The sequence below is a fragment of the Sarcophilus harrisii genome, chromosome 3, assembly GCF_902635505.1.
Source record: "Sarcophilus harrisii chromosome 3, mSarHar1.11, whole genome shotgun sequence".
Classification (NCBI taxonomy): Eukaryota; Metazoa; Chordata; class Mammalia; order Dasyuromorphia; family Dasyuridae; genus Sarcophilus; species Sarcophilus harrisii.
Window position 1 is genome coordinate 536,443,499 of NC_045428.1, and position 26,243 is coordinate 536,469,741.

Consider the following 26,243-nt stretch of genomic DNA (forward strand, 5'->3'; position numbering starts at 1 on the left):
ATGGACTGAGAGGTTAAGGTGTTTAAAGTAATATCCATATCTATCTATATATTATAAAAATCTTAGGATGAGGGCAAGAATTGGGAGAGAGAACTGAGCCAGCTACTGAACTCATTAAGGAAAAAGGGGGAGTGTCCTTGATGTCAGGATTTTAATTGGGTGGTAAATATGGTTTGAATGACTCCCCAAGAGAAGGTTACTAAGGGAAGTTATAGAGGGGGAGTTTGGGACTGTTAATTAGGAGTAAGGAACATTCCAATTCCCAGAAAGAGAAATGAGTCAAAATGTCTCAAGTGCTGGAAAAAGTGGACAATGAGACTATGTCATCACACGGGGCACTAAATTTCATTTAGAGCCTGAAAGAGAAGATGGAAAGGGTAGAAAAAGGGATTTAAGATGAAAGCAAATTTGTTACCGTCAGAGCAAGCATTCCAGAGAGCCTAGTGAAAACAATGGATAGCTTTAAAGTAGGAACTCGGGAAGGAAGAAGTTGGGTGGGATGGAAATAGGGAGAAGGCAGCAGGGGAATGGAAGTTCAGAATCCCTGGGATGTGGAGTTATGAGTGGGCCCGGATTGGCTAATCTTTGGAGAATGAGTTCAAATAGATTATCAGAAGCCTCAGAGGGGATTCTTCTTAGGGTGTTAGCTCAAGCACAGAGACTGTGGGGGACTAGATGTTGTTTCTCATTTTCCCCAGAAGGCAGGCTAGATCAGGGAAAGGAGGAAGCAGGATAGAATGGCATCTCTCCCTCATGCCAATCTGTCCTAAGAGACCAATGGATGACAGCAGTGTTTGATGGAAAGGCGTTTCTTTCCCTCTCCTGGAGCCCTCCCAACATCCCTCTAAAATAAAAAAGTGGGTTGTCATTTGCCAAAGGTTAGGTGGGAGCTGGATAGCACTGTGCATAGCATGCTGGAGTCTCGGACACACTAGCAAGGCGCTTAACTGATGTCTGCCCCCGTTTCCTCATCCATAAAATGGGAAGCACAATCTACCACTCAGGGTCACTCTGAAGCTTAAAGGGGTTAATATAAGATGTTGTGCAGACTTCAAAGCCTTTTATAGACGAAGGCCTCGCAGCTAATAAGCTCCTGTACCAAACGCTGCTTTTACGAGTCTGAGGATGGAAAAGGTCCCAGAGGCCATTTATTCTGGCCTCAACCAGAATTCCCAGGAAGACAGTCCCAGTGAGGGCTCAAAGGACATTGATCCATTCACGCTCTGAGGACCCCCAGAGGGGAGGGATTCATTCCCTCCGGTACAACTCAGTCTGCTAAGATTTGGGGGGGGGGGATTCCTGAGGTGGAACTGGAAGCTGCCTTCCTACGGAACCCGGGGGAATGGATGTAAGGTGCCTGAGAGCAAGTTTTTGGGGTTCCTCCCCTCTCTCCCACCTCCTGCCCCTCAGGCTAGCGCGGCGCCCGGCAGACAGTAGGCACATAATGTTAGTGGAACTGAGGGGATCTAGACCAGGTCACAGTGAATCAGGGGACAGTCATTACAGGTTTGGCGAGAAGGAAGGGGAGGGGAGAAGGGATGTGCCAGGCACCGCGCCAACGTTTCAGGACAGCGCTCTCCAACCCCCCCCCCCCACATCTCTGCTTCCGCAGAGGGGCGAGGGACAGGCCGGGCTCGGGGTGCTCTCCCGGCAGGACCAATCCAGGGGCGGGGTCAGCAGCGCGTGGCTGGAGTGAGGGGGAGTGAAGTCCGAGGCGAAAGGCGGGGAGGAAGCAGTCCGAGCCGCTTCAAACTGCCGTTACCCTGCCAACGGTGGCGTGAGCCCGGCACACGTTCTCGGCGCTCCGTTACCATGGACACGCACCCCCTTCTCCAGCCTCGCTTCGGTTTCCCGCCCCCGCCTCCGCGATTCCCGGGGCCCTGCGGCTCCGGTTTCCATGGCAACACAGGAGCCCAAGTCTGGGGCTTTATTCCCCTTCCTGGTCATGCCAGGACAGTGTGTCTCCCTCCCCCGAGTTCTCTCCATGGAGCCAGCTCCTGTCTGAGTTCTCCGGGGCACTTGTGGGCCGGGGCAGAGTTCCTTGCTCCCTCGCAGAAACAAGAAGCCTCGTCCATTCGGTCCCACAGAGCCGAGTCCGCTGTCGTTTCCCTTCTGTTGCCCGGGCCTCTGTCTGGTGAAACCAGGGGACCCACGGGGCCAGCCCCTCCTGGCACCCATTCCCACCGCCTCCCTCTTGGAAGCATGGTGTCCTCATGCCCCACCTCCAGCTCCCTCTCTAGCTCCTCACTGACTTGAGAACATGGGGGTAAACCGAGACTGAGCTCGAGAAGAGGATCTCTCAGACCACAGAGAAGATGAACTCCAGATCTGAGCAGAAACCAAGAGCTTTACACCCATTGGGATCCCTAAACTGAACTCACAAGTCCAGAAGTCTTGCCTCCCCTGGAACCCGCAAGTCAGACACAAAGGCCCGTTAGTTCTTCCCCCTCCTGGGGGCTCCAGAAACAGAACCCAGGAGTTCTGCCTCCAAGCCCTGGTGCCTGGCAACAGCTCTGTGACCTCAGGCCCCAGGCCTAGAACAGAGGCTTGCAGGCCCAGCTCCCCTGCCCTCCGGGGGCTGTCCTCACTGACCATGGCAGCCGGCACTTCCCAGCCCTTGTCCCTCTTTGAGGCTGATTCCACCTGGGCCCTCATCAAAGACAAGGTGAAAGGGGCTGGTGTGGGACAGCTTTGGGAGGGGCAGGGGCAGGGAAGATGCCCCCCAGCTCTCACCCTTGCCCCCTGCTCCACAGGTTATCGAGGAGCGCTTTGGACCCAGTGTGGTGGCTGTTCCCTTCCTGGCAGACGCCGCGTGCTATGACCTTCTGGGAGTGCTGGTGAAGCAAAAGTCAAAGCCACCCCCGTGGCTCATCCGGGCCCGCCTCGGCCTACCCTTGCCGCTCGGGCTGGGGCTGCCCCGCCGGAGCCGGAGAGCTCTATTACCTGTGGGACCGCTGCCAAAGTTGCTGGAGCGTTCAGGGCCCGAAGGTGCCTTTGCCCACTGTACGAGGGAGTACTCCCCCAAGGGCAGGGCTGAGGTAGGCTATGAGGAAACGAGACTGGTAGATGGGCAGCCCTGTCGCATCAGCCTGCAGCTGGGGGGCTTGCGCAAACGTGTGGCCTTTCTGCTACTCCCACCAGGTCAAGTGAGCCTCCAGCCAGCTCTGCCCTGGCTCCGTGGCACCCACAGCATTTATGTCATCTACCAGGTCTTCTCCTGCTCCTGGCTGCAACTGGTCCTTGCACCCACAGCCTGTGAGCCCCGCCAGCTGCGCCTTCAGTACCCCTTGCCAGTGGCCTTTTCTTGCCTCAAGTTTGCACTTCAGCCCAAGGGCATGCTAGGTCCACAGAGGCCACTGACTGGGGACAAACTGCCTCGGGAAGCCAGCTGGGTCCGACCGGGTCCTGAGTCCACAGTGAACTCAGTACTGACCCCATCCCTGTCCTCAACCCTATCCAATACCCTTCTTGATACTGATGCCCCACCCTCCCAACAGCCACCCACACCACCCAGCCAGGGTCCCCCAGAAGGACGGACGACCAGGTTCTCCTATAAGGGTCGCAACCCCTTCCGAAGGGGGCCAAACACGCTGTCGGGTACCGGGAAAAAAAAAGGTACCTGAGGAGTCAGGTCACAAGGTCTTAGGGGATAGGGCTGGGGCACGGGCCCAGGGCAACAGAACTAACTAGACTGTGGGATCTGAGTCCTTAGAGGACAGGACAAAGAACTGAGGGCATAAGATCCTGGGACTGTATTATGGTATCTCAAATCTTTGTAGGCAGGTCAAAGATGGAGGGGTCAGAATGTGAATAGAGTCTTGAGAAACAGGTAGTGTATGAAGCCAAGGATGGGAGGGGAGAGAGAGCTTTGGGGTAACAAGTATAGGGCGGGTGGCCAGAGGAACATTAAGTCCACCATGGATAGGGCTATGTTGTAAGGTTCAAGGCATGAGGTCATCTGGGGGAGGGAAATAAGGGAATAAGCATTTTATTAAGCAACTACTATGTGCTAGGCACTGTGCTAAGCACTTGACAAATATTATCTCATTTGAATAGGGTAGAGAGGTTGGGCAAGAGGACCCAGTATAGGTGGGTGCTGAGGGATCACAGGTCAGGTAAGCTGAGACACTATTTCCCCCCCACCCCCAACAGAGAACTGGCTCTTCAGCCCTCGAAACCCCTCATCAGGGAACCAGGGCGGGGGCCCAGGGGACCCGGACCGGCACTCCATGTCCCTGCCTCTGCTGCAGGGCCTATCAGCGGAATTCGACAGTGATGACTAAGGGGAAGGGGGAGGCAGGAGGAGAGGGGCTCAACCCAAGGGCTTGGTGCAAGGAGCCTAGTCCCCAATAAATATTAGCTGCAACTCCCCAAAACCATCCCAGACCAACACTGCCTCTTCCTTCTGGGTGCTGAGTGGGTGGGCCAAAGCCCCAGGATGCTCAAGGTCTACTTTTAATTAACCCTTCCTAGCCTGAAATCTCAGGCAAGGGACCTGGGGGAAGAAATGAGGCTGCCTATTCCCAAGCAAGCCTTCATGTTCATGCAACCCCCACCCACCCATTCATGATCTTTGGGAAGCATAGAGGAGGAGGCATCAGAGCTGCTTAGACATTTCCCTTTTATACATATTGCAACAATTTCTCCATAAAACATTCATCTCAAATAAATTAAAAAGTTATCTTTCTGCCTCCTTGGCAGCTAAAAACGGAGCCCACCTTATATCCAGCCCCCCCTCCCTGGGCTACTGATTGTCCAATGGGCAAGGGGGATAGAGAAGGAAGGACTAGGGTTCAGGGCTGGGCCTGGCAAGGGTCCTGGGCCCTTCTTCAACGGCCTCCAGCAGAAAGGGTGAGGTGACTGCATGGGCCTGGGAAATGGCTGCCAGCTCCTTGAGGAACTCAGGGAAGACTACTGCGCAATAGACAGCATTCTTGATGCGCAAAGCCTCACCCTGACGCTCAGCAGGGCCACTCCGGAGGGGCAAGGGTGAGGTCCCCAGAGCTGAATGGGAACCCAAACCCCCACCAAGGCCCAGGGATGGACCAGGACCTTCACGATTCAGTTGAGGAACTACTTGGGCTGCCTGTCGGGATCGTGTTGGACTGTGTGCATGACGAAGGAGCAGCTCTCCCAAGGATGGTTTCCGGGCCTTCACTAGGAAGCAGGAGAAATGAGGAGATTATGGAAGGGGCCAAGGTTAAGCTGGAGGGTCAGAATCCCACTTAGATACTCTCAGGAAAAGACCTATTTAGGACATATCCAGAAGCTGGGTTCCATCTATACCCTAAGAACATAACCAGGATGGAGAGGGGATGGAAGTATAGGGAAAGTTAGCAGAAGTGAAATGCTTTCCTGGGACTAGGTCTACTCTCCACCTTTTCCACACATTTTCTCACCGTTTCAGCAAACTAATCTCCACTTTCCCTTCCTCAACCCAATTTTTCACAAGTTATCCTCAAGACTAAGAAATCAAGAGAGACAGCTCTTACCTGTCCCATTAACTTTCCAGTCTAGTGTCCCGCATTTTTCTGCAAGCCATACTTGCAGTTATTTCTACTAAGCCAATATCCATCCCTGCCCCTGAATCAAAGCTGCCATCTGCTTTCTCTAATCAATCCTTGCACCACAGATTTGAGATCCCTCAAAGTTTCCCATTTTTAATCCTTTTAACAAAAAGTCATCTACTTTGCTAAGGCTCACTTGTATTCCCTCACTCCCTTGTCCTCCATCACCTCTGACCACTCCCTTCAAGGACTCTGCTCTCTCAGAAACCACCAAATACCAGTTAAAGTTTCACTGAATCTTTGAATCCCATGGCTGCTAAGTCCTGTCACTTCTCTCCATCTTCCTCCAGCATGAGGTAGTATAAAAAAATTCTTAGTTTGGAGTCAGGTCTTAGGTTCAAATCTTAGCTTTGACACAACCTATGTATTCATGGCCATATCACTTAACGCCTCTGGTCTCATTTCCTCATCTTTAAAAAAAAAAAGAGGGAAGAGGGATTGGATTCTGTCCCTTATAACAATTCCTTTCAGTTCTAAATCCTTACTCTTGTGCTCCTCCTCATCTTTGTAACACCAGTACAAACCCTCATTTTCTTAATTTGGAATTACAACTGCAGGCTCTTAGGTCATCTGCCTACTACTCTCTTATAGAAAACCTCCAAGATTTTCCAGTCTCAATTCCACTTTCCCAAATTCATTTTCTATCCAGCTATCTCCTAAAAACTTCCCAGACTTTTCAAACTTCTCCTAAAGTGGTTTCCCCTAACTAGAAATGCTCTACCTTTAATCCTACTCTATGCTTTGTCCAGCTTTCATCTCTCTATAGCCTGTCCAAAGCCAGAAGAAATCTTTTCTCTCTAATTCAAATAGCACAAGCTTTCTGTAGCACTTATTACAAAATGATCACTCTAATGCTATTTTTGTCTATGTGACTATTAACTCCATGAGGGCAACTACATTTTCTAGTTCTATGGATCCTCAGAACATAGTACAGAGCTTCACGCTCAGCAAGCCCTAACAAATGTTGAAATGATTGATGTGACTCTGGGCTCACTTAATCTTTGCTGTTTCAGAATCCTCATCTGTAAAAAGAGGATAATATCTTTATCTTTTATGAGTTATTGTGAGGATCAGATGAGATTACTGTAAACAACTTAGCACAGTGCCCAACACATAGTAGGTGCTCTATAAATGCTAGCTATTTTCATTATCATTTAGAATTTGTAGCCCTCAACATGAGTATTGGAAATACTAAGGACTCAAGATCTCACCAAAGGAGGTACAAGTTCTAGGAAGCTGAAGAACTAACCCAGAGGGAAACTGAGATAACAGATTCTAGGACTTCACTGAGACTAAGAAGGATCAGAGGAACAGGGTATCAAATGAAGGATTCAGCAGAAGAAAGAATTCCATAGGGAATAGAATCTGGGGTATATTACCTCATTAATGGACTGGGTCTTTGAGGAAAATGAATCAGATGGACTGAGGACTTGAGGGAGGAAGGGTGAAGGCTTTTCCTGAGCTGTCAGAATAGTTTGAATTTCATCAAGGCAAAGAAGGGGATGGAGGACTGAGACTCCTCTCAGAAGAGGTCAGAGAGATTGAATCAGAGGTCTTAAAGAATTTAAAGGGATTAAAATGAAAAGCTCTCACCAAGGGTATCTGGGCGCCGAGGGACAGATCCAGTCCCAGGACCCTCAGCCCAATCCAGCTTGCCCCGAGCAATGAGGTACTTCTTGGCTTTGGAGAGTAATGCTGGAAAGTCGTCCTGGGAAGCTGCAAAGCTTTCAATCTTGTTCTTCACAGAGCCCAACACCTATAGAGCAGAACTTAATGAGTTTTTACATATACCAGGCTGCTCCCAGATCCCAAAGACAAGACTCATCCCCAGTTACTGCTCCATGTCCTATAACTGGCAAGTTCTTAACTCTGGATTCTTTGGATGGCCCCAGGCTCTTACTGTTACCCCCATTTTTCCTTTCTACAATAAGCATGAATATTCATCCAATGTACACAAACAATCATCTCCTAAACAATTCCATTTCACCACCCAAGATTTCTCTCAAGCATATTGCTGAGGCAACTCAATGCTCAGCAAAGCACTCAACAGCACATAGTTAAATGGTAGAGCCAAGAATTGAATGTTAAGCTTCCTGACTCTTTAGTTATTACACTACCACCTTTCCTAAAGAAAATGTCTCTCCTTTCTTACCTGAAGTAGGGACTTGACACTGGGCTGAAAGACCATGTTGGTGTTGAGCAGGAAGGAACGAAGCAAGGGCTGGGGATAACAGGCCAACTGAGCCACAAGCCCCGTCAGCAAGAAGTTGACATAAAGTGAATTCTGCAGCATGTTCTCCAGTTTGGCAAAAAGCACAGCCATGAAGGGGCCTGGAGACATGATACACAAGACTTGCATATAACTCTCAAAATGATATGGCTCATATTTGTAATATATGAGGCAGAGCATATTCATAAGCATCACAAAACTCAGATTTTACATATCTTTCCTTTTCCTTTATATCTTTCTGTGTAAGTTAGTAGAATTGTGTATTACTGAGAGGAATGACTAACAGAAAACTGCAGGGGAAAGAAATAACTTTTACTATCAATGGAATATGAAAATCATCTTTTAAATGTATCTTAAAGATTATCTGGAAAAGGAGGTAAACTTGTTCTGTTTGGCTTCTCAAGGAGCAATAGCTAGAAGTTGTAGAGGCAGACTTCTATTCAATGTAAAGAAAAACTCCCCCAAAAGGAGAGCTATCCAGAAATAAAATGAGCAGCCTTGTAAATTTACAGGGAAACCTGAGGAAACCCCACACATACACACCCCTACCCCTTTGGGTGGACACTACTTATTAGGGATGCTAATGAGGAATCCATTACAAAAATATGTAACTTGAAGTCATCCCAGTATGGTGGAAAAGCATTCTATTTGTACTCTTAAGAACCCTAGTGAGAATTAGAGCTTAAACTCTCTTAGCTTCAAGTTGTACCTTCTACACAAAAGAGGTAGGTGAACTGTGCCACAAGGTCCCTGAAAATAGAAACTGTTTCAGTCATTTTATTTGTATACACAGTGCCTCAAAGTGTCTGACAAACAATAAGCACTTAATACTTGACTGATTTATTTATAACATGTCTATAAACTCTTAATTCTATGATCCTGATCCTGTCCAACTGTTTCTGTCATATGAGGTATCAGAGAATTAGAGATGGATCTTAGAGGTCATCTAGTCCAATATCTCTTTAGAGATGAGGGATTCGTGTCAAGAGATGCCAAATGATTTTCCCAAGATCACATAAATATTAAGTGGTAGAACTAGACTTTTAATTCCTAACTCAAATCTTTTTTCCACTGTACAAACTAGGGACTTAAGCCATAAGAAATGGTAGCAGCCTCTAAAACTAGACTGAGGACATTTTGGTGCTCTTTTAACTCAGCAATTCTGAGCTCTATAAGTTTGCTGCATTCTATCATCTTTCCTGAAATGCTAATAAAATCATTTTGAAAACCCACATCTCTAACTCTCTGGGGGAAACAGGTATCAAGCCACAATGAGACAAATGCAAAGGAACTAGAAAATTCCAGCAACCTAAGCATCCAGGTGGCAGAAGTTAAGGGGATGGGGCTCCACCCAAGCATCTATACGGAGCTGGCTTGTACAGGTTAAGTGAGGAAGTAAATAAAATGGAATAGAATCTAGCCAGCCAGTTTTCTTCCTGACTTGGCTACCAAATCTTCACAGAGGGAATCATTATTTAGCTTCAGATGTGTCAATCAGTTTTCCCAATGGAGAAGAGTCAGAAGACCCAGATGGGCCAAATCTTCAATTCAGCTTAAGATGTTAATCAGGACATAAAACAGAAAACAAAGAAAACACAGGAAAGTCAAAGGTAGTCAAAGGATCAAAGACAGCTCTTGGTTTCAAAACAGAAAGGAGAAAAGAAAGTAACCTCCTTTGGGGAAAGGAATTAATATTATATAAGGACTCATGAAACCCACTTCAAGTCCTGGCTCTGCCATTTACTAGCTCTGTGGTCTTGGGCACTGAGCCTCATTAAGGATCAAGTAAATTTACTTATTTGTAAAATCGAAGGAGTAGGAAAGAAAAGTCAAAAGATTTGGAAAAGAACTGAAAGAGCCATATCTAGACAATTTCAGGATCATTGATCAGAATGAGAGATGCTAGATCATCTCCAAGTTTTCTTTCAGTTTAAGAATGCTGAGGCTTGCCACCAAATCAGTGGCAAGTAGGATAAAGTGAGAAAAGTGAAGAAAAGTGGCATGCCTCTAGGCAGCATGGCCAACCATAGTTTTCAGCATGGAAACTGGATCAAGACACCAACATAACCTATTACACTAGACAAAGAATTAGTAAATGAGACTGGACTATTAAGTGTGATTACACCAGACCAATCAGGACAGGAGAAACAGGATGTGTCAAGGAAATTACAAGATCTAGACTCGGCCCAAGGAAATAGCAGAAGAGAATAGCATTTCCTGTGGCCAAGAATCAAGAAAAATTTGCAGCTGAAGGAGATGACTACAAAGTAAGATCAGGCAAGACTCAGGCCAAGAGAAGAATTTTCAGGATCATGGATAGAAAAGTACCTTCGTTTTTGTCCTAAGGACTCCAAAAAGAGATAGTGGAAGTTGCTGAATAAGATGAATAGTCCTGAAGGCAAAAGAAAAAAAATTCCTGGCTCACATAAGACAAGGAAGAGGAAAAGATCTGCTGGTTTGAGCCACCTCTGTCCAGAACTAAGAATCTAAAACCAACCATTTTCAAACAATAAGGAAAATAAAGTCAAGTCCAGTAAAAACCAGAACTGTAACTAAAGCAGCAGAGCAGAGAATGGAAAGATGAAATCTGAAAAGGATAACAGGCCTCTCCCCTTTATACCCAGAACGGACTCCAACTGTACACGAGCTAAGGTAGCCTTTCCCAGAATATATGTTTCGTTGTTTGCCCCATGTTCTTCACTTCAGTAGCAGAAAGCACTTGGAAAACCTCAGACTTGGGGTGAGAGAGTGACTAATTGGTTGAAGTTGTGAAAGCATACAGTAGCTAGGGTGCCCCCTGGTGGAACTTCCTGAAGGTGGCGGCTAATCAGGAGGACAGGGTGACAGGCCCTTTGCTTTGATCCTGGAGCTAAAGGACGGAGGGGCTGCTTCAGCAGCAGATCTAATCTAGGACGTGTCACATACACGCCTCCCCCATGTCCCTGAGGCGCACGTACACGGGCCTCCTGCACAAGACATGGCATGCGTTTCTAAAGGTGATCGAACATAGCTTCCATAAATGAAGCATCTACGTGCCTTCTAAACAGGACAAGATCACAGAACAGAGAAAGGCTATCAAGAAAAACTTGAAACAACACAGTCCACCACGGATTCACTAGGAATACAGACACAAATTAGGGGATAAGATCAGATATAGGAAGACAAAAGTATAGATCATAAGGCCAAGAGACCATCTGCAAAGGGAAGACTCATGACCAGAGCCTTCACACTTGAGGGACATGATAGACATGACATAAATGCAAAACATGGGCCAAGAAAACAGCACAGTATAAGGAAGGCACGAGAACTTAGCGAGGGGAAACATACCTGAAATGATACACAGAGAACATGAGCCAAGAGACACATGACAGGCTCAGCATGAATACAGCTCTGGACTAGGAGTCAAGACTAGCTTGGTTTGAATCCTACCGCCAGCCCCTGCTATCTGTAGGACCCCAAGCAGCAAATCCCTTCGCTTCTTGGAGTCTCAGTTCCATCATCAATAAAGTGGGGCTAAGAATAGCATCAACTTTCTAGGATTGTAATGAGGAACAAATGAGACAATGCATGTAATGAACTTAGTAAACCTTAAAACCCTAGTTAAGTGTGAGGTCTTATGATTAATATGGTCCAGCCAAGGTGCACAGAAACCAAGGAATCTCCCAAGACAGAAGGGAGAGAACAGGAGAAATAGGCAATACCAATAAGAGCACACATGGGATGCTGTCCAAAAGTACAGAGCACAGAGAACATGAGGGAAAACACTAGAATGAAGGACTCACCTGTGAAGGGTTGGCTGGGGACCTGACTGGGAATCCGAAGGGGGCTGCTGAGGAGGGGGCCGAGGGGTTCAGGTGGACAGCTGAAGCTCTCGTAGACTGCCTCCTCTTCTTCAGGAGGTAAAGGGGATTCGTGCCGAGAATCTGGCCCAGCACCCCCATTACTCAGTGCCACCTCCAATTCTCTTAGCTCCTTCCCAAAGCCCTCCAGCCCAACCAACCCTCCAGTCCCCTCCTTCTGTTCCCCAACTTCCTCACCTGGCCCCCGACGCACTTTCTTGGCCCCCTCAGGCCAAGGTCCTAGTGCTCCATTGACCTGGAAGGAGGTCAGCAAACCAGAGCTCTCTCCCTCCCCCAGAGACAACATCCGTGCCCCAACATGGCCCCCACTTCCTAGCTCTTCTTCCTCCCCCTCATCCTCCCCATCCTCTTCCTCTGGCTGCAGGCTCCGTTTCTTAGTCCGAGGGCCAATGGGACCAGGGCCAGGGTCCACAGGGCTAGGGTCAGCAGGGGGCTGTTCCCCATCATAGGGGGCAGACCAGGAACGACAGGCATGAACACAATGGTCCACACAGCGCCGAGCCTCCCGAAGATACTCTAGGTAATTGTCTTCCAGCTCACCTGGCTCCTCCACAGAGCCAGGTCGGTGGGCGGGGCTGGAGGCTGGAGATGGGGCCAGACTGGGAGATCGAGGAGCGGGGCTGGGGGGCTCAGTGCCACCCAGGCTCTGCTGCCGAAGGAAAAGAGCAAGGCGAGATGGTGTGGAGGGCCGGGTTACTGTCACCACTGATGAGGAATCTAAATTGGGGCTGCCAGGCCCTGTAAATGCAAATGAGGAAAATAAGGGTCATGGAAGGAATTACTGTGGAATGGGGGAAAGCTGATTATGGGAAAGGGTCAGGGCAAGATAGGGGAGGAAGAGTCAGGATGATGGAATATAGGAGATAAAAAAACAAATAAGAATATCAGAACAGATCAGAATAAGTAAATCTACTTCCATTTCCCTTTACCTTTCAAATTATCCCAGCCTACTTCTCATTCCCTGGGTTCCAAATGGAAAAAGAATGGAGAAGCTGATAGAGTGGTACCAAGTCAAAAACAAAGAGGGAGTTGGGAAGAGACAGGAAGAAGACGGAAACTAAAATGGGATTAGGAGTTGGGAAGAGCTCTATTCAGAGGCAAGGGCTAGCACAAATCCTTTCCACCTTAGACTTTGTATGGGATCAAAAATATTCCATTACAAGCTTGTTCCAAGGAAGCCAACCCGTTTTTGCTAGTGGCTAATCCCACCTCGAGCCCAAGAAGCCTGCTCCAAATGGGGTGGACTTGGAGCACGATGATGTCGGCAGCAGCGAGGGATCAAGGACAAGAACTTGTCAGCAGCCCGCCCATACAGGTCTACATCACGTACAGCTCGCTTCTGGCTCAACATGACATGGTTACACGGGACCAGATACCTGACAAAAAGGGAGGAGCAGCAGCTTGGGTCAGATACTTGAGGGACAAGGCATCTAAAGGCACAGAAACTAAAGGGGAAACTTGAGGGATTGGGGCCCAGGGAATCAAAAGCCATGGGGATCAGGGAAGGCAATGAAAAACCATGGATGGGGCTGAGAGGGTGGGTAGGGAATTGATGTCAAAGGGAAGACTAGGTTGGAACGCTCTCTCATAACCCTTTCACAACTAGCTAGGGAAAATGTACCACTGAGGTCTCCCAAACAGTGCCCTCCCTTCACCAAGCACTCTTGGAGGTACACTGGGGGCATTCCCAAGGGGGTTATTAGCTATTCTCCCACTCACAATACCTAAGCACCAGCTGCAGCACCACATCCTCACAGTTGAGGTTCAGAAGAGTCCTGAAGAGGCTCAAGGAGACCATGCAGAGCTGAAGGAGAAGGAAGGCGTTACTTACCTAACGGTTCCCACTCCTACCACTCCCCAGGCTCAAGGCAGCAGCAGATAGCTAGAAGGAAGATATCTGCATAAAGTTCTCATTCCCTGCTATTCTCCACCACCTTTCAAGCAGAGATCATGTTGATATAGGAAAAGGCATAATCACCTACAACTCTCCTGCTAAAAATAACAATTCACATTTCTGTAGCACTTTAGGATTTACAAATGCCTTCCCCACAGTAGTCCCATGACGCTAGTAAATATTGTCATCTTTATTTTACAGATAAAGTTAAAGAACTATCCAAGGTCACACAGCTTGCAAATAATGGAGCCAAGATTTGAACTTAGGTTCAAACTATAAGTCTTGCAGTCTCTCAAGGGATAATTTGCATGTAATCTTATACTCAACAGTGCATAAGGAGATAGCCTATGCAGATCTGGGAAGAGAAAGTAGGAAGGACTATAGGATCAATGGTGAAAGACCTGTTCTTTCCTTCTAAGGACAATCTGCTTATCAGTTTGATTTTTTTGTCTCATTAGTTTTGTTATTAACAAATTGGATAACTGCAAAAAATGCTTTCTAGTCCTCTTTAGTTCCATTCTTTAACCCAAAACAGGTCTCCATTATCATTTATCTGAATTAATGGAATAGCATCTTAACAGGTCCTCCCACATCAATAAATCTCTCACAAGCTGCCAGAGTAATCTATCTGCTTAGTTCTTTCCTCAAAAATAATTAGTGGCTCCCTACTGCCCACTAAGCAAAGTTAAAATTACTCTTTCATTGGCTTCAAGGTTCTTCACAATTTTGTACCCACTATCCACTACCAAAATTGTACCACAATTTTGAACTACCACTTTCTCATCCACAGTCCAGTCTACTCCAGCATAAAATAGACCACTCTAGCCTCCTTTGAGTGCTTTTGTTCAACTATTGCCCTATGCCTGCAATCTTCTCCCTTTCCTCTTCTGATTCTGGTGAGTTCAGGTCAATCCTTTTTATTCCAATTCAGATGGGCACTCCTCCCTACAGCCCTCCCTCACCCAAAGTTGGCAGTGACCTTCCCTCTCCCACAGCACCTTCTTATAACATTGGATAATCTAGTTATCTGGTAATATCTCGGACCCTTACTGGACTACACATTCTCATGAGAAAGGCAGAGAGCTTAGAAGAAAGAGATTAGTGTTTCTTGTGATACCCAAGTTCAAATCCTGGTTCTGTCATTTACCACCTGAGTGATCATGATTAATTAATTAATTAATCTCTCTGGGACCCAGTTTCTTCATCTGTGAATCATGGCCTTCATTACCTCTAAGCTTCCTTCCAGATATAGATCTTGATCCTTATCTAAATTTTGAAGAGTCAGGATATCTAATACAGTGCTGTACACATGGCAGTCTGCAGAACACTGAACATGTCCCCAAATATCTGCAGACTATTTTAATACCCTGTAACTAAGTGTGTCAAACTATTCAGTGACAATGTAGCAGAATATCTATCTATGGAGAGATTAGGTAACCAGAAAGGTTTGCCCTAGGAAGGAGGAGGAGCCCCAGACAAGGAGAGTCTGAGTCATCTTTCATCTTGTTTGCTCTACAGCACAGCTGCTTAACCTTTTGTGTCACAGAACCCTTTGGTGATCCAGTAACGATGATGGACCCTTCCTCCCCATAATATCTGTGCTATTCAGTTCATAATTGAAAGAAATGCTAAATTTCCATTCAAGATTAGGGAAAATTAAGATGTAATTTTTTCCCCCTTCTTTCCAAGTTCAGGTACTCCTTAGCATCTATCCATGGACCCTCTGTGGTAGAAGGGGATAAGGGGGAGTAATGTGTGAACCACAGGTTAAGAACCTCCTTCTAGACATATCAGTGATGGAAAGTAAAGGGGAGAGATGGGAAAAAGAAGCTGGGAAACAGAAACTAGGAAGTTCTAGGAGTTTTGAATGGGGAGAGGGGGTAGGGCAGCAATGGAAAGGCTGTGCCATGAAGTATAATTGTCTGTACAGATGTTCCTAAGAAGTACTGACTCAGGGGAGGAGGGAGATATAGTACCTCTACAGATGAGCACTGCCTGATTATTTTCTTTACTCCTAAATTGCCCCCCTTCCCAAGATCTGTGGAGGCAAAAGAGCCTCTATAATTATAGCAGTCAATTTCTCTTTGGCTTCTGGGGTTCCTCAATCCCCCCAAATTCTCTCTATGTATGGGCACAGAATCTCAGAGTTACATGAGACCTTTGAAGTCAACTAATCTAATAGGCTCCTGTACAGGAATCGCTTATTCCCAATAAGTGGTCAGCCAGCCTTTACCTGAAGACCTTTTAAGGCAGGCCACTCCACTTTAGGAAAATTTTAATTGTTTGGCATAAAGCAAAACTTTCAAATGAAACCTCACTCTGTAACTTCCCCTCATTTTTCTTGTAAGGAGAAAGCCAATCTCCCTTCCAAATGAGAGGCCTGCACATGTGAACAAAAGTACTATGCCAATCCTAAATCTCTGCTTCTCCAGACAATCCTCAGCTCCTTCCACCAATCTTCACATGATATGAAACTGAGATCCTTCATCATCCTTTGCTGTCTTCCTCTAGACCCTCTCACAATCTGCAATGCCTTTCCTAAAATGCAGTACCTGGAATTGAAGTCCAGCAGTTGTTCTTCCCCTTAGCTCAACAGCAGAGATTACAGATTTTCCAAAGTGGGAAATATCATTAACTCTGAGATCAGAAGACCTAGGTTCAAATCTCAGCTTCTGAGGGCTACTTACTACTATGAGACCTAGGGCAAACCACTTGACCAGTCTAGGTTTCCTTGTTTGTAAAAATGAGATACCTGGATTGGAAGAACTCTATGATTCCCTCTAGATCTAAGGGAAATAAGTTAAAGAAGGGGGAAAAATAAAAAAACTGAGAACACACATTGTGAAGTTGATCTTGGAGAGAGAATTCTAAGACATTCTTAAAAGCTGACCAGCTTATAAGGACAAGCAACCTAGAAAGAGCACTGGATTTGAGGGTGGGAGGTCAAGGCCTGGTTCTATCACTTCCTAACAGCATCAAAAATTATCAGCTTTTTTGAACCTCAGTTTCCTTACCTATGAGAAATTCAGAACCAAAACCTCAGTGTGCTGTGAGGTTCACATGAAAGCTGCTAAAGCTCTTACAATGCTATATAAATAACAACTATTATTAAAACCAAGAGCAGCTATTAGTAGCTATGTGACTCTGAGAAAGTTTAACCTCAGGTTACCCATGTATAAATGGGAGTATATTATTTCCTACCTTTCTAATGTATGGAATGTGAGTTATTACAAAAGGGGCCTGGTGAGAAGCCCTACATCTTTCATACTAGAATCAACATAACAAAGTTTAGAAAAGCTAATCACCAGGATGACCAAAACATGAGGAAATTTTTTTGCCATAATTGGTAAAAGCTATCTACTGAAGTAAAAAAAGATTATGATATGTGTTTATGGAAGTACTCATCACTGACAAAATCTTTGATGAAACAAATTAATAGGTTTTTTAAAAACTATCTTATCTGCTTCAAAGAAGGAAGTAAAGTGGTAGTAGGACTGCTCTTGAGACACTTCCTCCACAAGAGGCCTGCCTGTTGCATGCTTATCCCCAAAATCTAAATTCAGGTGATCTAAGAGAAAGATTTGTGTCCATAATCAGGCAAAGACAGTATAAAGGTATCTTGGGATCACAGAGGTCAAGTATAAACTGTTAGCCATGAGAAAAGAAGAATTCAAACCTTACCCTCATAAACTGTATGGGTATAGCTCCTTAAAGAAAAGAAAATAGACCCAGCTTCTGGTTTGAGTGTTAGCCCCTTCCTTCCTAGTTTTACTGTATTATAATCCTATTTCCTCTCCTAGATTATAACTCCCATAAAAGCATGACCAGTAACTTAATCAACTTCATATCCCACACAAAGCCTGCTAACACAGTAGATATTTAATAGGTCTTTGTTAATGAATGGAGAAAACTAAAAATAGACAGATAACTACTCCTTGGATCAAAAGGCCACATAGGCAACTGAGCCTAAATGAGTTATCAGCTTATATAAGAAAACCTGAATTCATCTAAGTCATTGCCATTAGAAGTGAGTATTAAGCATGCATAAGATAAATGGGGACAGAAGATTCAGTAGATACCTTGGGGATTATAGGATCCTATCATGATAAAGAAAAAAGTGGAAAGAATAATTATCTCCTGAGAACAGTAACCAGAAGAGGCATTTATTTGGAAATCAGTGCAGGCATGAAGCCAAAGTGAAAAATCTTAAGATCCAAGGAGGATAGGAGCCTTGTTCAGAGATGAGATGATGTAGGGTGGGTCAAAGGACAGCAATCAGGATATGAAAGCAGACAAAAATCAAGAAGCACCCTGACCTAGGGGCAGTAGCCATGACCAAGGACAGGAATTATACCCGTGAGTTACTGCTGATTCGTGAGACGAGGGTGTCAAGGATGGTGTGAGCATCATGCCGGTGGAGCAGCAGGAAGCGCAGGAAGGTTCGGAGTAGGGCAGGTTCGGATACGCTGCGAAGGAATAGCTCCAGGTACGCTGTGCTGGCAATCATCTCCTCCACAGAACTCTGGGGGTGGGGTAGGGTGAGGGGAAGGGGATGGGAATCAGGACCCCCCCCCCTTACACACACATATCCCAAATTGGTAACTATTCCCCAAAGTAAGAACTAGGGGAAGATGGGAGGAGAGTGTGTGTATTAGGGGAGGGAGGGAAAAAGGAAGGAGGAAAGAGGGTAATCTTCCACCACCACCAACCCCAGGCCAGAGGAATCAGGATGAAATTTAAAAGATATACCCAATACCACTCCCAACCAATCCCCACCTCCTGTCCTGCTCCACACCTTGTGCAAGGCAGGGCCCATGACAGGGACCAGGAACCCATTGTGAATGTAATCGACCAGCTGCTTCTGAACCATTGGATGAACCACCTACAGGAAATTGATGGTGAGGGAGAAGGTAATCTGACCCCCAAGCCCTTGAAAAGTAAAGGAATTATAGGAATCTCCAGGGACACCCCCTACCTGCACACACATACACACATACACACACACACATACACACACACACACACACACACACACACACACACACACTCTCTCTCTCTCTCTCTCTCTTTTATAGAGCTGCCAGGAAGCATTCCAAGTCCTCCCTACAACTTAAAAGTACACATTCATATACAAAGGTTCCTAATAATATCCCTTTATATTTGGATAACTGAGATATATAACTTTAGGCAAGTTTTCCACTGTCCCCCATCCCACTGCTGCTTCTTGACTCTCCTTACCTGGATCACAGCATTGCAGAACTCCAAGGAGCTCATAAAGAGCGCAAGGGCTGGCACATTCAGCCAGTCTTCCCGCCTCAGGCAGTGCCAATCATCCCCCCGAACCTCTATCTTTCGGGGTAAAGATGAATACAGAGCACTCAGTCCTGTAGCCAGCACCTGGAGCCACAGAAAATGGAGGAAACAAACTGGTTACCAAATGATTTGTACCCTACCAAAGCCTTCCCCACCCTAAGTGTAGTCACTTAGCTCCCTGGAAGATGTCTAAAATAGAAGATAATGGATAAAGGAGAAATGGGGTCCCAGGGCTCATCCTTGCCTTTTCTGCTATCCCTGGGACTGGGCCATAACATATTAAGTCCCTCCCTTAACCCACTGTGGGGGAAGAGGGGTCTGACCGGACAGAAGTAGGAGTGGTCAGCGATGTACTGGCCTACGGTGGGGCTGCCAGCCGACAGTGCCATGAGTAGCAGCAGAGCATCTCGGGCTTGCTGACCCAGTGTCCCTTCACGGTGCACAAAAGGGACGAGGCGGGAGAAGAGCAGCAGGCGAGGTGCAGCTCCTGGCTCAGGAGGAGGCTGTAAGAAGAGCTCAAGTAGTGCAGGCTCCCGAGCCACACACACACACAGCTGGCTGAGCAGGAGCACAAGGCCAGCATCCAGTGCAGGACTAGTGGGAGGACCACAAGCTTCCAGCAAGGTCAGCAAAGCCTCTCGAACTGGCTGGTGATGCAGTAGTGGCTGCCGGGCCTCACTCACCAGCATTTCGAACAGCTTCAGCTGTTCAGCCCTCCTTTCCTCAGCCCCTACCCCATCCCCAGGCCCATCCCACTGCAACTGCCAGGTTAGCACCCTTGCTAGAAGGTCCTCGTGAAGGGCAAACTCCAGAAGGGGGCCTGGGGAGGTGGGAGCTGAAGGGGTTGCACGGTCCTCCACCAGCAGGGTCAACATCTGGTACATGTGATTGTGCACAGCACTGAGGTCATCGGACCCTCCAGGGGCTGCTTGGGGGGCTCTTCGCTCCAGGATCCTAACTACCTGCAAACCAGAGGAGAGCAAATTAGAGAACTACAGATACAATTCTTAGGACCTTTTCAGGAATGCATCCTGCAGGTATTACCTCATGATATCCTCTTCACCTACATAAGAACAAGGCACAGTCTTGGAAACCAAAACCAGCCTCCCTTTTTCCCCATTGCTACCACAAATACTACACTCAGATCTTCTCTGGCTCCCTAAGTTCACATTTAGGGAGGGCCTTACTAAGAAAGGGCACAATACACATAATGAGAGTGGTTTAAGGAGAGAACTAAGGAAAAGTGATACAGGGCACTTATTAAGAAAAGTCAGGACTAAAATGGGGTCACTGAGCAGGAGCAGGCCAGAAGAACTTTGTACAGATACAGGTAATCAAGTAGGGTCCTACCTGAGACCAGTGGTTTTTGAAGACCATGAGGCAAGTCTCTGGATCAGCAGTAACAGGAGCTTGCAGACTGGTAGTTCGGGGAGCACGGTGTCCAGGGCCCCGAGGGGCCAATTTGCTCAACCAACTCATCTTCTCCATGGGGTAGAAGGGTGGGCTGGCTGGGGTCCCAGGGACCACACTCCTGGGGTTTGCCAACTGAGGGCTCCCTCCACTTGTGGCTTCCACTCGCTTCATCCAGTTTGGAGGGATCCACAATCCTCCATGGTGGCAGAGGCATACATCAGACTATAGGGATAAAATGGAAGAAAAAGCTGAACCAAGTACAGCATAGTTCAATCAGATTTAAGAACCTGCCGCAAAGTTTAGAGAGAATTTAACATTCCAATTGAAGGGGGATACCTTAGCAAAATGGCATAGGGATAAGCATCAATAACTCCACGTCTTCCAAGAACAAAGTCTCTTAGCACCTACTTCCGTCCCCATCTCAGTCTCTCCCAGAGAGACTACTTGCCCTACTGATTTTCTTTATGTCTGCTGCCTGAATGGAGGCACACATATTACACATATAAACAGAATAAACATACACTAATACACTCTCTCTTCAAGAGGCTAACATTCAGAAGAGGCTCAGGGTGGCTGATAGGAAAAAGGAAAATATGTACCCCTCCTCCCACCAAAAGCTTAAAAGTCATATTAAAAAGGTAAAAGTAGCACTGGGCTTCTAAGCATGCATGTGTACATGTGCATGCAGACACACACACACACACACACACACACACACACACACACACAATCACTTGAAAGTCACCATCAGTTACCCACAACATCCAGCCACACAAAGTATAAGGAGGAATGAGGGGCATAGATCAGAGGCAAGAGGAACTCAGGGAGGCGTCTGCCATCCTGGCAAGGATAGGCCTCTCCTGTAAGCCTCCATCACCGCCACCCCCACTCCTCCTCCCTGGGGAACTCCACAGCAACCAGGAACTAAGAGTAGGCTCTACATAGTCCACTTGGTAAACAAGTCTCTTATTCTTCCTGGAGAACAGTTTGGAGAAAAATCTTCAAAGCTCTCTATCTAGGCTAGTCTAGAACCAGCTAAACATCTTACAGATATTCACAACTCACTGTCTACTACTCACTAGGTATCCCACTCCCCAGTTAATCTACAGAGAGTGTGGATTTGGGAGGCAGGAGACAGTACATGATCAAGGAAGAACAATGCCTGAAATTCCTAACCTTCTCTTCACGATCATTGTTTAAGCACAAGATAGCAGTGCTGCCTCCCAAATATACCAGACCAAATATACTATGCCATAGAAACAGATCCTCAGAGAAAGGTCTTAAGAGTAAAAGACAAAGTCCAGTATCACAGGAACTTGGGCCCAAAAAGCCAGAAGAGAAGGTATAAGAGATGGCCACTGACCTGAAACCAGACACTCAAATCAGGAAGTGCAAAAAAAATCACACGGGCACTAAGTAGCTGAGATGTCTACCTGTCCACTACATTCTACCCCTTAGTACTGGGGCACCAGGGAGTGGCCCAGTCTCAGTCACCAACCTTTGCTCTGGGTGTGGATCTCACCCCACCTAGATGAGAGGTCTTCAACAGAACTAACTACCATTCCTTCCACAGCATTTGTCAGGAAAGCTCATCTACCTGCATCTGCTTTTGAATCTGCCAGACACATTCTACCACAACTCTAAACAAAATTCCCCATAGCAGAAATGAAATGAAGTCCCCTCTGCAGAAAAATACAAAGACAGAAATGCATTCGCCTAGCTCTAGAAGAGCCCCTGAATGATATCATATAAAAAAATTATGCACTTAGGCGCATAAAACTTTTTCGAGTAAGCCACACTGTCCCTATCTTAGTCCCCTCCCCATTGTCTATTACCCCTCATCCTAATATTATTTAAACCAGATCATATCACAACATCAAGGAATCTCTGAGTTGGAAGGACCTTAGAGATTATCTATTACAATTCAAACCTGTAAAGCAATCTCCTTTACAGCACTCATGACAGAAACTATATAAGATCTCAAGGTAATTTAAAGAATCAGAATCTACCAATTGGAAGACATTTCAAAAGCTGTCTTATGGCCAATCTGGTAAAGAATTCTGCTTATAACACCCCAAATATGTAGTCCTCTGCTGTGCCTCTATATCTGACACAGCAGATATAGTGCTGGGCCTAGATTCAAGAAGAACTGAATTCAAATCTGGCTATAGAAACTTATTAGCTGTGTAACCCTAGACAAGTCAATTAACCCTACCTACCTCAATTTCATTGACTATAAAATAGGGATAATAACAGCCCCTCCCTTTGAGGATCAAATAATATATATTTGTAGTCCTTTCATCATAATACCTGGTACATATTAGTTATTTAATAAATACTTCTTCCCTACCTTAAAACTTCAATTGAGAGGATACTGCTACTTCTCAAGGTACTGCTGCCTATCACATCTCCTGACTCCAAACATTTTTACTGTGTGCCATTCAAGCATCTCTACTTCTTAGTCTCTTTCCCTGACATTTTTCAAGTCCCAGCTAAATTCCTACCTTCTAAGAACGCAGGGACTATCTTAGACTTTTCTTTGTATCCCCAGCACTTGGTACAGTGGTTGGCATAACAGGTGATTAATAATAATATTGACTCCCTTATACTATACTTCTGCAGGAGATTTTCAACTTAAGTGCAGAAACTTTTATTTGTCCCTAAAAATTAATTGCATTCAATTTAGGTAACTGTTTGAATAAGATAGATCTAATCAAAAAACTGAATGAGATTGAGGAGAAAGGATCAAAGATAATTATTAAGGTTTTGAAATTAGAAGCCTAAGAGAAAGGTAGTACTGCTTCAAGAAGTTCAGTCTGGAATATAACAAACTATAGCTAACAAGGGACCATTCATTTCAATGATCCAGTCACAGTGATGAACACAAAACAAAATCTCAAATGAGCCTGTATAAGATATTCCTTTATAATTTTAAAATTGAAATTGGTCACTGCTTCTTCTCACCTATTTCACTATGCAATTCTTGTTTATCCTGTGTATTTCATTCTTTCCTGAGGAAAGTACAAATTCCATAGCCAGATATCCAAAGCCTTCCACATCTGACCCTATCTCAAGTATTCAATCTTAATGTCTACTACACCCTTACATAAAACCTTTGTTCTAGTCTTACTGTCCCCCAAATATACTTTGGCCCTTCCTTCTTTAGAACCTCTGTTCATTCCATTCACCCAGCCTCCATCAACCTTCTTCCTCTTGACCTGTCCAAATCCCAGCTCCATTCCTATCACACCTCAGGAGTGTTGCCTGCTCAGCACTGATCTCTCACTCTGAACCATTATAACCCATTCATTTAGTATCATGCCACCTAATACTGGTTTTTTATTTTATTTTGTTTGCTGAGGCAATTGCAGTTAAGTGACTTGCCCAGGGTCACACAGCTAGGGAATGTTAAGTGTCTGAGGTCACATTTAAACTCAGGTCCTCCTGACTTCAGAGCTGGTGATCTATCCACTGTGCCACCTAGCTGCCCCCACCTAATATTGTTAATTATTTTTATGTAGGTGTATACTTGCCCCAATTAGGCTATCTGCTCTCTTAGGCAGCCCATTCCACTGTTGGGCGGTTCTGATTATTTAGGTTTTTCTTAACAGAACTGAGATCTTCTTTCTACTTTTACCTATTGCTTCTAGTTCTGTTCTCTGAGGTCAAATTGAGTAAGTCTAATCTCTTTTTCACAAGAAAAGTCTTCAAATACTTGAAAAGAACAGTCCTTTTGCCCCATTCATTAATATTCTTCCAATTGAGATGCCACCTTTCACAATCTATAAGACTATAGAAAGTACACCCCTGTATCTGGGATCTACTTAGGTCCTACCCTTCTTCCCCCTCAACACACTCCTTCCTGATCCTCCTCTTCAACAATCCCTGTACAGCACATCTTTCAAGTCCTGGCTCAAAATTCACTTTTCTCATGGAGTCTCAGTCCAAAGACCTCACAGAGGTAACCCAGTTCAAATTCTGCCTAAAGCAGGAATCCTCTATACAACTCTAAGAAAGATGACCATCCAGCAGCCACCTCAGGAGCATCTTCCAAGGTACTTCTTCAAAGAAATGTTCTCCGAATGTCCCTAGAATAATTACCTAATGTATTTATTAGATTTAGAATATATCTGACTTTTCCATATGTAGTTTACTAATTAATTTTGGAGTGAAAGTACCCAAGTTAGAATATAGTCTCCATTATTTGCTACTACTACAGTCTTAGGGTAAACTCACTTCTCTGGCCTCTGTTTCCTTATCTATAAAACGGCAGTGGAGGGGCAGTCGGAAGTAGAGGATCCTCTAAGGTCCTTCCTAGCTCTTGAGTTCTATGAATGTCTTTTTTCTAAGCTGGATCATTAATGAAACTTGTAACAATAAAGATTACTGAAATTAAAAAAGAAAAATTTAATTAGGCTCTAATCAATGGCTAATCTGCAGAAACACCTGATAAAACTCCCTAACTTGGGTCAGTTCTAGAAAATCTCCCCACAAACTTGCAACATGACCTTGCCTTCACCAGGACATTATCATCATTCTGTACTCACTCCACCACTAACAAGTCATTCAATAGGCTTTCCATCTTCCTTTCCCCCCGTGGAATATAGCAAGTTTCCATATTGCCTCAGTGGAGAAAGGTTTCTTTTCTGTACTTCTGGAGGGGATTCGCTAAGAATATACTTGTGCATCTGACATTTTCCCAGAAAACGGGGAGACACCAGAACTGAGACAATAATTTAGGTAGAATCAAGCTAACACGGAAAACTGCTTGTCATTCATACACGTCTGAGAGTCTTAATGCTCCCTTCCTCTCCCCCACGTCCCTAAGTCCCAGGAACATGACGGCTCCAATAACAGAAGTTCCTGGGATCAAGAGGGAAGAAGATGAGGGCGAAGGTGAATAACAGAACAATTCTGAAGGCAAGGAAAACAAGGAGGCAGGTTCTAGGTAAAACTGGAGCAAGGCCAACAGTTTGCTTCGCCGGTGGATGGCAACTGGCCACATGGGAAGTCCAGTCCTCGACAGAAGCAGGAGGTTTATTAGCTGCAAAGTTGGACTGGCCTCCATGGCCGGATTAGGGCTATCTAAGAACAAACTCTACAGGCTCTAGTCAAAATGACAAACTGGGGGGAGGGTCGCTTGTTTATTTTGCCCTGGTTCCCTAAGGAACGAGAACACCTCTCTTCTTCGTCTGCTCTGGAACCAAGGAAAAGGATGTACGGGTCACAAAGGGGCTACAAATATTTCCTGGAGCACCCGACTGAAAGGTTCTGGAGTCTCACCCGAGATAACTGAACAGGGTGAGAAAGTAAGCCAGTAACAGACCCCTCCCCCTTTTTCCTGCCCAGGATCCCATTTCCTCGTATTCCACATAACCATCTCCTACCACCCTCCGTCAGCACTGTAAACCCTCAGCCCTCCGGGTCCAGTCACTCTCTGCATACGCCCTATGCAAATCGCTGTCACCTGTCATGTATGTCCCCACCTGTCATGGGTCCCCGGGGCCCAAATAGCGCCCCCCACCTGTCACGTGCTCCGCACTCCGGTAGCGCCGAGATGCAGGGGTGTGTGTGTGTGTGTGTGTGTGTGTGCATAAGCCCTTCCCTCTGGGCCTTTCACACACAGACACCCCCCCCACCGAAATCTAACACACTCAGCCCCCCGCTCCGGCAGTGCTTTACACACTCAGCCCCCTCAAGGGGCCTCCCGGTGCCAAGCCGTCACCAGTCGCCCCATCCCGCAGGCCGGACCTCACCGCTCCACTCTCGCGCCGCCGCTGACCCCGTGCGGACTCCGTAGCAGTAGCCACCGCCGCCCGCGCTCTCAGGCCGCCGCCATAGCTGCCCGGTCGCCTCCGCCCGCGCCCCGCCCCTCGGGGCGGAGGGACGCCGCCCCCCGACGTCACCTCGCTCAGGTACCGCCTTGCGTCTCACGCTCTTTGCATCATCAGGAATAGCTGGCCTTC

At 46.2% G+C, this 26,243-nt stretch overlaps 2 protein-coding genes across 5 annotated transcripts; one reads left to right on the top strand and one right to left on the bottom strand.

Moving 5' to 3' along the window:
• The first annotated feature begins 1,576 nt into the window (after positions 1 to 1,576).
• C3H11orf42 (chromosome 3 C11orf42 homolog) lies at positions 1,577 to 4,454 on the top strand. The gene is made up of 3 exons (XM_031962070.1): positions 1,577 to 2,665; positions 2,754 to 3,615; positions 4,153 to 4,454. The coding sequence occupies exons 1-3, from the start codon at positions 2,594 to 2,596 to the stop codon at positions 4,281 to 4,283; spliced, it is 1,065 nt and encodes a 354-aa protein (XP_031817930.1). The 5' UTR covers positions 1,577 to 2,593; the 3' UTR covers positions 4,284 to 4,454.
• Positions 4,455 to 4,602: 148 nt separating this feature from the next.
• FAM160A2 (family with sequence similarity 160 member A2) lies at positions 4,603 to 26,155 on the bottom strand. Of its 4 annotated transcripts, none has more exons than XM_031962063.1 (12): positions 26,029 to 26,154; positions 20,215 to 20,499; positions 19,188 to 19,826; positions 18,790 to 18,948; positions 18,347 to 18,433; positions 17,906 to 18,073; positions 13,382 to 13,461; positions 12,867 to 13,033; positions 11,580 to 12,395; positions 7,720 to 7,898; positions 7,161 to 7,323; positions 4,603 to 5,157 (listed from the first exon to the last, which is right to left on the bottom strand). In XM_031962063.1, exons 2-12 carry the CDS (start codon positions 20,446 to 20,448, stop codon positions 4,787 to 4,789), a joined length of 3,063 nt encoding a protein of 1,020 aa, XP_031817923.1. In that variant the 5' UTR covers positions 20,449 to 20,499; positions 26,029 to 26,154; the 3' UTR covers positions 4,603 to 4,786. The 4 variants fall into 4 exon arrangements, with proteins under 4 accessions (XP_031817923.1, XP_031817926.1, XP_031817927.1 ...); XM_031962066.1 differs by having other exon boundaries at positions 26,034 to 26,115; XM_031962067.1 differs by lacking the exon at positions 26,029 to 26,154 and adding an exon at positions 25,802 to 26,007.
• Positions 26,156 to 26,243: the final 88 nt, after the last annotated feature.